Source organism: Biomphalaria glabrata, chromosome 13, assembly GCF_947242115.1.
Source record: "Biomphalaria glabrata chromosome 13, xgBioGlab47.1, whole genome shotgun sequence".
NCBI classification, from domain to species: domain Eukaryota; kingdom Metazoa; phylum Mollusca; class Gastropoda; family Planorbidae; genus Biomphalaria; species Biomphalaria glabrata.
The window spans coordinates 9,836,049-9,848,818 of record NC_074723.1 but is presented as its reverse complement, the minus strand read 5'-3'; the positions used below and the strand labels follow the sequence as shown (position 1 = coordinate 9,848,818).

The window sequence follows — 12,770 nt, the reverse complement described above, 5'->3', positions numbered from 1 at the left end:
CCGCTCCCATCTCACGTCGTCCTGCGGGAGGTTTGGACTAAGAAGTAAATTATCTTCAATTCTGAATGTCAAGGAACATCCGAAACGTAAAACATTTTACAAAGATCATCTATGTCGTCATCGAAGCGCAAGTAAGTAATTCTTCTTCCTCCATAATATAATTCTCCTATAAAGGTGACCAGATCTTTGGGGAGCCAAAGCGGGATACATGTCGATCATGGAACGTAAAAAGAACAGACTTGATTTTGTTCGAGCAATCATATCACTATTTAAATGTTGGAGAAGTAAGCTACCTTAATGGGGGCTTATTGGGAGCTACTAAGTGAACATTAGGATCTGCATTCAGATGTTTGTTTTTATTCACATGTGCGACAGAAAACTGTCAACGACATTTCTAGCATCGTGTTCCACTGTAATTGTTGAAGTTTCTTGCTCTCTTTACAATCAGGAACTTTGATGTCTTGTGTACGACATCCATCATCGACTTGAACAGTCAGGAAAGCCAAGCCAAGGAATACTAGATCTATATGCTGGAATTGATTAACAGAATCAGCGAGAAACATGCAGAATGACAGCACGTCACAAGTCGCACGAAAACGTGCTGACGTCAGTTTCTGAGGAGAAGAAGACAGGATGCTGTAAATAAAAGCACTAGCCATGTCTCTAACACAGGAGTCTGCTAAGCAGTGAACATGAAACAAGGACCAAGAAGAAAACGCCCAAAGGTGGTAACTTTAAAGTTATTATTTAAAAGATAAAGAAAGATTTTAAAATAACAGCATGATATTTATTGACTTTAAAAAAAAATGAAAGTGGGACATTGGCCGTTCCGCCAGGACATTTTATTAAAAGCATGACAGACGGTCCAAAGCTGTCGGTACGTCTGGTCACCTTAACTATTAAATATAACAATAATAAATTTATACCAAGGTCTAATTTCTAACCCAAAAGCAGTCGAATCTTTGATTATTATTACCATATATATATATAGTTATTACCCAACAACCATTTTTAAATAACAGAGGATCTTTATTTTTCTAACAAAAAAGATCTACTTCCTGTTTATGTGATAATAAATACTATTTAGTACTACTACTAGTACTACTGTAACTATTAGATCTAGATCTAGTATTAGTAACTAGGATCTGTCTCTAGAGAGGTCTTAAATTGCTTAGAAGAAAAAACAAGATTGATGGAATACTTTTGAATCAATATCCGATAGAAGGTCTCGGTAGGCGCATTTTTTGTACTATGTCTGAGGTGTAGAATAGTTCAATAGATCTGGAATCTAGAATATTTCAATATAATCATAATCTATAAAATTAATAAAATAATAATAATTAATAATTTATTAATTATAATATAAATAGACTTATAGATAATAGTCACTATAGTGGTAACTATTTTTTATGTACTAATGACTAGTCTAATGTAGTATGACTATGAGTAGTACTACTCCTTTAACTTTAATTAGAATCTAGTCAATCTATCTAGATCTATATCTAGTCTAGATCTACATCTATCTAGATTTAGATCTACTGATCTATCATTCTATCAAGTATAATCAAGTATCATCTAGTCATCTATCAACTTATGACTATGACTTATGACGATAATCATTGATAATGATCTAGATTTTAGTCACTGTCACATTCTAGTCACTTACTGACTTACTTAACTTTAACTTACTAAAGTAAAAGGTGGCCTCGAACACTAGCTGGTTATAATAATAATAAATTATTAATAATATAATAATATTAACTAATTAACTTATAATTTATATTGACAATATTGTTATTATAATTATTTTATTGGAATATTATTATTATCATTTATCTATGGACTATATAATAATATATTGAGTAGAATAAAGATTTAGATTAGATTATCCTCATTATCATTAGATAAATTATTCTAGATTGACAAGAACTAGACTAGTTATGACTAGTATTTTACTAGTAATTATATGTAATTGATTCTGATCAAGTATATAAAGTATATTATTATTATTAATTTTAATACTCAGTCTCAGCCTGCAGTAATGATAATCTTCTTCTTTTTTTTTAAGTAATGTCTGTATTATATTTAATACTATTTATTATTATGGCAGGATTATTAAGGATAATTATATTATTATAGAATTAGACGTAGATTCTTGACTCTAAGGAGTCTAAACTATCACTCATTCACTGTCATTGTCAGTATCATCTAGATCTAGTTAATTCTAGATCTCAGATTGGATTTTTAGATAAAGATGCTGCTCTGAAGTGCACAATTGACATTTTGAGCATCAATGAGTTTAATATATTTGTTAACATTATATGCCTTTAAAAAACCCTGTAAAATTTATTTGTAAAAATAAATAGCTTTTTGACAAATTTTCTCCTTTTCTAGTGACCACACTGTATCATGAAACATACAAAAAGTGTAGAAACAAAATTATCTTTCATTGTTGGAAAAAAAAAAAAGTTAATTTATCTTGTTTGCACTAATTTACAAATTTTCTGGTTTTCTATTGCGAATATTGTTAATACTATTAGATGTAGGATCTGATGTAACTTCTATTCTAATTATCCAGCTTTATCACAAACATAAGAATAAATATAATACATGTTATGTTGTATTAAGTAATAGCTTAATAAAAATTCATATCAACCACAATGTCAACTAGCTTCATGCTCTGTTTTCTGTGACCTCATGTACATCATCACATTTTGTGACCTCATGTTTTATGTACACCATCATATTCATCAAAGTGTTTTTATCCTGCTGCTTCAATTAAGCAAAGAAAATAAATGAACATGAAGGAATGAAAGACATACATTATGTAAAACCATTGAAATAGCATTCTGAGAAATTTTGTTTTAAAATTATTTTCTTTTCCTTACATTTCTCTAGGTTTCAAGTTGAGTTGAAAGTTCAGTGAAGCATGATTTAGTAGATATTTTCTACCTTGTAAAGAGGCAGTCACAGCACATCATAAGTTGGATGCAACATGAAAAAGATGTTGCCAGGTGTCGGGGTCTTTGGCAACACCGCAGCCATGAGGTTGGCTTTTTTTTTATATAGACTGATACATTGTTAATCATGAAAAGATAAAAGCAAACACACTCTTACAGAAATGAACTTTTGGTAGTTTTTCCTTTTTTTTTTTCTGCATTTGTGAAAACTTCTTTTACAAAAAGTTAAATAGAAAATTTTTTTTTTATTAAATAGTGCTAAGGGAAGAAAGAAAAAAAGACGATCATTTTGACAAAATTTCAAATCTGGTTCATAAAAAGCTTTTTGTATAGAATTAATTTGAATGGAGTAAAATTCTGATTCTGATAAAGAGCTTTTTCAAGGTCTCCTTATTTGTGTATGCAACTGTGAAATAATGGTGCTGTTTGGTTATTAGGTTGTAATTTTAGATGTAGAACCCTAACCCTGACCCAAACTTTTTAGCCATGCCCAGGATAGCTGTTGTTTATTTATTAAGTTTATTCCTCGAACTTACCCTTGTAAAAAATTCAAAAACTTTTGGACGGCTGAAATCAACAAACTTGTTATGGCTCGGAGAAGGGCATACAAAAAGGTCCAAAAGAACCCAAACAATCCAACACTCAGGCAGAAATACAACAGACTCAGCCTACTAGTCAAAACGTCTGTTAACAGGGAAAAACGAGAACGTTGGACCAACACCTGTGCAAGGTTAAACCTAAGGGATAGCTCTAAGGCTTGGAGTCTTCTGAGAAATCTCGAAAATGCTGGGCGTACGAAAACAGCAACCCCATTATCTTCACCGAGTGGGGTAACCATTTCATCGAAAAAGAAAATTGCCACCTTGTTGAACAAATATTTTGCCAAGATCAACAAGGCTGCCAAGAAGTCCCCAATGTCCAAAGCCATTGATAAAGCTCGCAAAGCTGATGAAAAAAAAGACCGAAAGGAACCACAGACCGAAAGTGCTGAGGGAACGATGAACTCCCCATTCTCGATAGGCGAGCTTAATGCTGCCATAAGGAAATGCCAGCTTAAAAAGGCTCCCGGGCCGGATGGTATTACCCCCGAAATGCTTAAACATGTAGGGGGGAAAGGAAGGGCTGTGCTCTTGGCATTCGTAAATAGAACCTGGGCAGATGGTCATCTGCCCAGGGCCTGGAAACGTGCCACCATTATTCCTATACCAAAAAAGGGAAAAGATGCTTCCACTGCTGAGGGCTACAGGCCCATCTCACTCACATCTTGTGTGGGAAAGATGGCTGAAAAAATGGTAAATGAGCGTCTGGTTTGGTACCTTGAGAGTGCCCGTCTTATAGCTCTAGAACAGGCTGGTTTCAGGGCTGGAATGTCCGCTATAGACCAAGTCAACATCTTTGTGCAGAGCGTAGCAGATGGATTCCAAAGGACCGAAAGCACATACGCAGTCTTCATTGACTTAAAACAGGCATATGATAAAGTATGGCGGCCTGGTTTGCTTCATAAGATAAGAGCCGTGGGGGTGCGGGGACGGATATATTACTGGATTAGAGACTTCCTACAAGAGCGTACAATAAGAACAAGGATGTACGGAGAAGTCTCAGGGGAAATGACCCTCGAGCACGGCCTCCCCCAGGGCTCCGTCCTGTCATGCGCCCTTTTCACGGCCTTCATAAATGACCTACCGGCTCAGCTAAAATGCCAAAAGCTGCTATATGCTGATGATATTGTCCTTTGGAAATCCGGAAGGAGCGCATCCTCTATACAAAAAGTGCTACAGGAGGACCTCCATACGCTCTGCTCATACACACAAAAATGGAGGCTAGAAATAAACACCTCCAAGACGGTCTATTCTCTGTTCACGCTCGGGACTGGCATTCTCGGGCAACCTTTCCAGCTCTCCCTCAACGGAGTGGCTCTCAGCATGGAAAAGCTACCCAAGTACCTTGGTGTAACTTTAGATCGCAAACTAAAAATGTGTGAGCACATCCAGGATGTTGTAAGAAAGGCCTCAGGGAAACTTTGCATTGTGCGGAAGCTGGCATCCACGAAGTGGGGAGCCCGAGCAGACATGCTCCGATCCCTGTATTTAGGAGCAGTCCGATCACAGATAGACTACAGCCTACCTGTGCAAATTTATGGCTCTAGGACTGCTCTTGAACAACTTGATAAAATACAGTCCCAAGCACTAAGATTTGTCTGTGGAACCTTTAGGACAAGTCCAGTGAATGCGGCTGAAATAATGGCTAATATAGCTCCACTAACCCTTAGGAGGGAAAGGTCAGTACTGACCTGCTATGAGCGGTATAAAAGGCTGGATGAATACCTCCCAGCTAGAAAACTAGTGGATGGTTGGAGATGCAGAAGAAGTATCCAGATGCAGTCTTTTATGCATCATGCCACTAGACTATCTGATGAAGCTGGCCTCTCTACCAACCGACAAAACATTCAACGCTTTCATCCCCTTCCCCCTTGGTGTCGCCCAACAACCCCAGACATACGCTTGAAATTAGTAGACCCTAATGCCACTCAGCAAAGCCGTTCATCTAACGACCTTCAAATCCTAGCTCTGGAGACCATTAATACCTTCAAGCCCAGTGCTATTTTTGCATACACTGATGGATCGGCATCAATAGATTCTGGAAGAGCAGGCTATGGAGCCTACATCGACTTTCTTTGCTCTCACACAGTCAAAATCTTTGGACCATGTGGTAGTGTTTGCAGTTTTGATGCGGAGACCATGGCAGTCTGTGAAGCCTTAAAAGTCATTGACTCTCAACTCGGCGAGGGACATTTGAGGGCAACACAGATTGTTGTGGTCACTGACTCAAAATCTGTACTACATGCTTTGCAAAGCCCCGGACCATGGCCCCCCAATATCAACACTGTCATCATGGCTTCACATAACATCAAACAACGCTATGGCACCCCTGTAATAATGCAGTGGGTACCGAGTCACATAGGTGTGACTGGCAACACAATCGCAGACTCTTTGGCCCACCAGGGAGGGCAAATTCCACCCACTGATCAGGCTGTAAGCTTTCATCAAGCCCTGGCTATAATACAAAAAACAGAAATGGAAAAGTGGTTTGAGTGCTGGGACAAGTCCCAAAAAGCCCGTGGAGTCTGGGAGCGCATGAGGCGCCCTGACCGCACTTCCCCGTGGTGGAGGCTGTCCAGGCCTGAGCAAGCTATTATAGCACAGTGCAGGACAGGCCACTGTCCTGTTGGCTCATATTTCTCGCGGCTATGGCCAAATTTCGATTCACGGTGCCCTCGCTGCGGGGAAGAAGAGGAAACCGTGCCTCATATTCTGTTTGACTGCCCCAGACTTGCTGATCTCCGTCTCGACAGGTCTGGGAAACCCAAAATTCTCGACCTGTATGGCGACATTCATGCACTACGCAAGACAGCAGGGTTTCTGTCCAGGGCTTTTGCAAGAGAGGATTTGAGCCTCTCAAGCCCTCACTCTAATGGAGTTTGATGATGATGAACCCTGACCCAAACACTGAAGTGTAATTGATGGATATGTTGGGATAGAGTTTACAAAACACAATTTATTCAATTTGGAATATTGAGATGGCATAAATTGCAAACTCGATTTGTAGAATAAATATGAGCACAGAATACCTCAGATATAATAGCACAATATTATTTAACCATTGAAATTAACAAATCCGCAATCAAAATATTGGAGTAAAGCAAAATATGTAACTGACAGACCTCTAGAAAATGTACAAAGCATCCAGAAAGAGAAGTGAAATTAAATGTTTTAGGTTTAAATTATCTTTTTTCGCTTCTGGTCTTGTCACTGAACAACTCATTGTTATTAATAGCAAGATTTTTCTAGATAGTGACTGTGAGTTACTATTTTATGATGCGTCCTACTAATTTCTGTTATTACAAAGCTTATTTCAACTCACTCTGTCTGGTAAAAAGTTTGTACTTATTATTTCTCCCACACCCATTTTTGGATCAAGTTGATACTTTGCACAATTATTCATCGGCTTAGACAATACATGAATGAATAAAAAAATTAAACAATTAGTCAATTAATTACTGGTGATTAGTTTTTTTGTTTGATACCAACAAGGGACATTAATCCTTCAGTATTCACAAATATGGCTAAATATATAGGGTTTTGTCACCTTACATAATTGTAACGTTATTTTCCAACACCCATTCTCAGATTAAGTTGAAACTTTAAGCAATTATTTATTGTACTGATACTTAAAATATATGATTAAAAAAATCCACCAATTATTCAATTGGTTATTGGTAATTAATTATTTTATTTTGTTATTGGCGATTAATTTTTTTTGTCAAATAAAGTAAATTATGCATCTACATTATAATTTTTATTGAGAAATATAGTGGTTAATGAGGAGTTTATTTTGCTTGTTTTTCTGTGTTTTTCTCAGATGCTACATTCCAATGCTTAAGTCTTGTGGTCTGGATGTTGTGGCACTTTGGGCCAGAACTGTAGATGAGGCAAAAGAACTGGCAGATGAACTTGGAATAGAAATGTACACCACTGATGTTGATAAGGTAGTTAGTCAACCCTGAAAGGTTTCATTTTTAAATTAAATATGCAAGCATTTTTTTTTACAACTATTTCATATTAGTGATACAAAAAAAAACAACAAGGGATACTATTGTTACGAATCTCACTATCCAGGCTCTCTGCAAACTGCACCTTACACCACCAACTAAAAGAACTTGACAACTCAGGGCTCCAAAGTAACGTAACACTTTAATAGTTGAATAAATAACAGCCAATCCTGTACAATTGGCAACACGTACACTGTACAAATATCTCTCCGATAACACCGTTCCGCCGTATCAACTCTTGCACTGGCCTCTCCGTCTCGTTCCGGGCTTGCACTGGGTTTAACAGTTCAGGACTGACTTCACACACTAGGCTCATTGTGTCGGACTCGATCACAGACCAAGATCAAGACGCCGTTCGTCTCAACTGTACTTGATAGTACTCCGCACTGAACCGTCGTAATGCTCCGTACAGAACCACACCGCTGAACTGTGCTGTAGTCGACCTTGTTCTGAACTCTTGTCGTGAACCTCCTTTCTGAACCGTCTTGACTGCGACACCTCCGCTCTTTATATAGGGTCCCTACTGGCCTTCTAGAACCGGACAGAACGTCGCTCGACCATTCTGGGACGCTCCTGAGCTCTGTTCACGACGCCGATCCTACTCGAACCTTCATGTTGTTAACTCGTCTCGGCCGATCGTCGTAACTCGTCACGGTTGACCGCTCGTCTAGCGCTGGCCTGGGGCGATTAGTGTCCGCTGACTACACTCACACCACTACCCCCATCTGTGCCACCACCAGGTTTATAACACTATATTAATGAGATTATTTAAGAAATACCTTAAGTAGGGCATCTAAAATAATGTTATAACAAAATTTTTTTACTGCATTACTTGTTTACTGTTAGTTGTTAAGCAAACTACTTATATTTTAAATAAAGTGTTTATAAGAGAGCGAATATATTTAGTATGTATATTGGTCAAATATAATTAAAAACAACACTTAATAAGCAGTGTTTCATATTACACAAGTGGAGTACAATGTACCTTGAACAATATTTTCTTAGACATAATCAAAGAGTTTCTTCCTTGAGGCCCTGAATGAGAGATTAACCCTTTACAAAACCATCAATAATGTCACTTATGCCAGGTTCATGTTGAAATATATCTTCATTCAAATCAGTTCATTGAATTCATATGATTAATAATATTAATTAACAATGTAATAATAATTATAACATTAATATAGCTCCCTCTCATGTGGTATCAGTCAGCCTAACAATACAATAATATCAACAACAATTTTGATTTGTAAATATCTCTTCTTTTGTATAGGTGGAGATGGGGTTGTGGTTGTTGATAGTTTGTAGTTTATAACTTTGGATATTTATGCTGAAAATATTGAAACCTGCCTTTTTAACTGCCTGAGTGAAACACTTCGGGAGTAGTTTCCACACAAACTATCTAACCTTGTTTTTTCAATTGGTTGACATAATAAAAGACAATTTTAACTTTTACATTTTAAAAAGTGTTTCCATGTTTTATTGCTGGTTGTCATATTAATGCATTATGTTTTCTCCCTTTAGGTTTTACTGCACAAAGATGTAGATCTTGTCGTCATCAGCTGTTCTCCACATCTACAAGCTCACATTGCTGCCAAGGCCTTGGGCATCGGTAAACATGTCTTGTGCAGCCCTCCTTCTGGTCCTCGCAGCCGGGACACCCTCCCCATGGTGCATGCTTCTCGGTACTATCCCAAGCTGATGGCACTCATGTTCAATGGGCTCCGGTTCCTTCCGTCTATTGTGAAAATGAGAGGCCTGATTAAAGATGGCTACATTGGAGACATTACAATATGCGAGGTCAAGGTTCACAATGGGCAGAGGCTGAGAAACACTTTTGACTGGATGTGTGATGAAATGATGGGTGGTGGCGTTCTTAATATGTACGGAGGGATGATTGTTGACATCCTAACCCATGTGACAGGTCAGCGTGCAACACGAGTTCAGGGCATGCTGAAGACATATACCAAACAAACAGAATATGTCAAAGGTATACGAGAAATTACTAGTGACGATTTCTGTTCATTTCAAATGGAACTGGATGGGGGTGCCTGCGCCACTGTGACACTAAATGGCCATGCTCCAGGGCAATTCATTCAGGAAATAATCATTGTTGGAACCAAAGGACAGTTGATATTGAGAGGATCTGACCTATATGGGCAAAAGAGGGAAAGAGTCAAAGAAGAGCTCTTGAACTTTGACCCTGTAAACTACAAAGACATTGAATCTCTCGGAATCCATGAGAAAGTGCGTAGCGAAATACCTGTACCTTATATGAAAGGTGTGATAAGAATGGTGGAGTCTGTGAGGGATGCTTTTCAGCAGGTAGAAGAGCGCCAGGGCTGGAGCCCTGACCCCGTCAACTCTGCTGCCACCTTTGAGGACTGTTTCTACGTTCAGACTGTGCTCGACACTGTAAGAGCTGCGAGCAAAGCACGCCAATCCATAAAGGTTGTGCTGACAGACACTGAGCCAGAGCCTAATCCATTTCTGTCCACAGCTATGAGACGGAGCACATTTTCTCTGCATTAATGTGTGACCCTTTGCTTGTATTTATTAAGTCATTATAGGGCAGACCAAAACAAATGTCATAAAGTCATTACAAATCTAATATTAGTATTATTCAGAGTTACACATATGTATTGTATAGTATTTTAGAATGTGACCCAGTTTAGGCTTAGTAGAGGTTGATGATGTGGATTTATTTTTTGTCTGACAACCAAAAATATCAATTGTCACCTGCTTGTACTTTCCTTCACTTATGACTGGTACCCAAAAGCTTCATTATTAGGGATTTGTTTTGGAACTGCAAATGCTCTACTGCTCTGAGCTACTTTAAAAGTAATATATATATATATTATTTTTATTCTATCATGTCTTAAAAAAATCTATACTGATATCTTAAGCAAGACTAGTTGGTTTGTTGTTGGTTTTTTTACAATTTAAGACATTGCTCAAGGGAGCTAACTATTTTTTTTCTAAGATGCTGCTTTTTGGGGAGGGGGTGGTGCCCATTAAATAGCTTGTTGTTGCCAGGCGATGCATTTTTTTACCCATCATACTGTCTTAAAAGATGGGGAGACAACTTTGTTAAGCTTCATTCCCCTGTGTTGTTATTGTTCCAAATTGACATAACTGCTACGGTTCTTTGTTAGTTGACACAGTTATTCTTACCTGTTCTCCTTCAAGTCAAGTATTTGACTTTGATAACCCCCATAGAAATAGTTCTGTAGATAGTTCAGTGTGTTCAATATAAATATCTATAATTTGTATAGAGCTAAATGTGAGCAGTTCAATGAAGTAGGATATATTTGTGGCACAGAACTTCAAATTATTTGTGAGGAAATACAGATCGGCAATCAAATTTGTACAATATACTCAATGGCGGATGCTTCCTTTTTCAAGATGAACATGCTGATGCTGTGCTGATTGTTTGTCTATGAAATTAATGTAGTTCCATTTTGTTTTTTAGCCATGATGTGTCCACCTCTTAAATTTTAGTATGAAACAGACAGTTTGAATTGTTCTTTTGAATTAGATCATGAAGCTCTAATCTAGCTATAAAACTTGAACTAAAAAATACTAAAGCTGTTAGAAATAGTTTGGTAACAACCATGCGCTTTAATAATTTTTGTATGAACTTGTCTTAAATGTTGTCTATCATGAGAGCATACTCTGTGCTTATATCATTCAGTGAAATATTTCTCGAAACTTTTCAACATCTTATCCTAAAATTGTGATCTTGTTTTTTAGTTTTCTGCACCACATTCATTCACACTATAGTTACTATTTTCAAGACACTTTTGAAAATGAGATATCTCTATAACTCTGCATTCATTCCCTTATTCTTCTACGTTGTGTGTTAATACATTAATACTTTTTTTTTTCCATATTGTCATACCATGGCTATTGTTGTGCTTTTAGTCTGAAAAATATCTCTTACTGTATGTGCAATATTAAATGTTCAAATTCTCTGCTGTAAGAAAAAAAAAAATTCTGTTGTATTTTTAATAATTACAATAATTAACTTTGATATTCAAAATTTAAAAAAAAAAAGGATTTAAAAATATTTACAAAAATATAGATCTAAAAACTGAAACATGATTAATTGGTTTCTTAAATTCTAGATTTTAATACAACTTTTATATTTGATGCCGTAAATATTATTTAGATCTTAATTCTATGTAAGTGAAATCACTTGCAAGCTGTAGAGTTAATATTATGCAGTTTGTTTTCTAATATTTTAACATTACTGACAAATTGTATTTATCACAACCTAATGGGAACACCCCCCCCCCCCCCCCCGTTATTTTTGTCTATCAAGGGCCAACACATTTAACCCCTTTTGTTTGCCTTAGTACTCCTAATAAATATTAGGATGTGTCAACACATAATTGGTGCTTGTAATAGACATTAGGATATGTCAAATGTAATTGGCGCTTGTAATAAATATTAGGATATATCAACATGTTTGGCGCTTGTACTAAATATTAGGACATGACAACATGTAATTGGCGCTTGTACTAAATATTAAGATATGCATAACCAGCATGGAAGTAATTTTTGCTAGAAAGATATATTTGTATTTAAGTTCATAACATGAGACAAATGGTAACAGAAAAAAAACTATCAATTTTGCATTCAATAATTAGTATTAATAGCTGGCTTTTCATCTGTAATTTTTCTTTGCTATTGATCTCATAGTCTGTTATGTTTTGATGTGCACTCATAGGAATATTGTTATGGTGACAACAACTCAATACATGAAAGGAAATATTTCAAAGTAGACATGTAGCTACACAGGAAGAAAGACAATCCCCCTCCCATCCCTAGTCTTGACAAATCTAATTGGTATGTTCCTATTCTGATTGAAATGATCCACTAATTAATTTTTCCCATAACTTTGTTGGCAGCTTGATTTTTTAATTTTTTTTTTTAAATAGAGTACAGCCCACTCAGTCTACTATTAAAGACTTTGAAACATCTATGGATTGTATATTTAATGGCATTATATTATACTTATATATATTTCTTATTTAATTTTTTAAATCAGGAGTTTCTTTTGTTTCTGGATTAGTTTCTTACAACTTACCTAACCATGATGGATGTAATAATTTATATCTAAGTGTAATTTATATATACAATATATTTTTGTTTTGATTTAGCTTCTCATGACACTGTATTATTCTAGAACTTTTGTG

The 12,770-nt window shown here is 36.5% G+C and overlaps 1 protein-coding gene across 3 annotated transcripts; it reads left to right on the top strand.

Annotated features, from left to right (window-relative positions):
- Nucleotides 1-606: 606 nt before the first annotated feature.
- Nucleotides 607-11,868, top strand: LOC106078719 (glucose-fructose oxidoreductase domain-containing protein 1-like). Of its 3 annotated transcripts, none has more exons than XM_013239717.2 (4): nt 607-725; nt 2,899-3,048; nt 7,380-7,506; nt 9,094-11,868. In XM_013239717.2, the coding sequence occupies exons 2-4, from the start codon at nt 2,996-2,998 to the stop codon at nt 10,099-10,101; spliced, it is 1,188 nt and encodes a 395-aa protein (XP_013095171.1). In that variant the 5' UTR covers nt 607-725; nt 2,899-2,995; the 3' UTR covers nt 10,102-11,868. The 3 variants fall into 3 exon arrangements, with proteins under 3 accessions (XP_013095171.1, XP_013095170.1, XP_013095169.1); XM_013239716.2 differs by lacking the exon at nt 607-725 and adding an exon at nt 1,093-1,225; XM_013239715.2 differs by lacking the exon at nt 607-725 and adding an exon at nt 1,093-1,231.
- Nucleotides 11,869-12,770: the final 902 nt, after the last annotated feature.

Bases quoted from the DNA above. Each gene is read 5' to 3' on its own strand.
- LOC106078719 (XM_013239717.2), top strand. From the start codon at position 2,996: ATGAAAAAGATGTTGCCAGGTGTCGGGGTCTTTGGCAACACCGCAGCC. The intron at 3,049-7,379 runs GTTGGCTTTTTT...TGTTTTTCTCAG, and splicing joins GGCAACACCGCAGCCATGAG to ATGCTACATTCCAATGCTTA. The intron at 7,507-9,093 runs GTAGTTAGTCAA...TTCTCCCTTTAG, and splicing joins ACACCACTGATGTTGATAAG to GTTTTACTGCACAAAGATGT.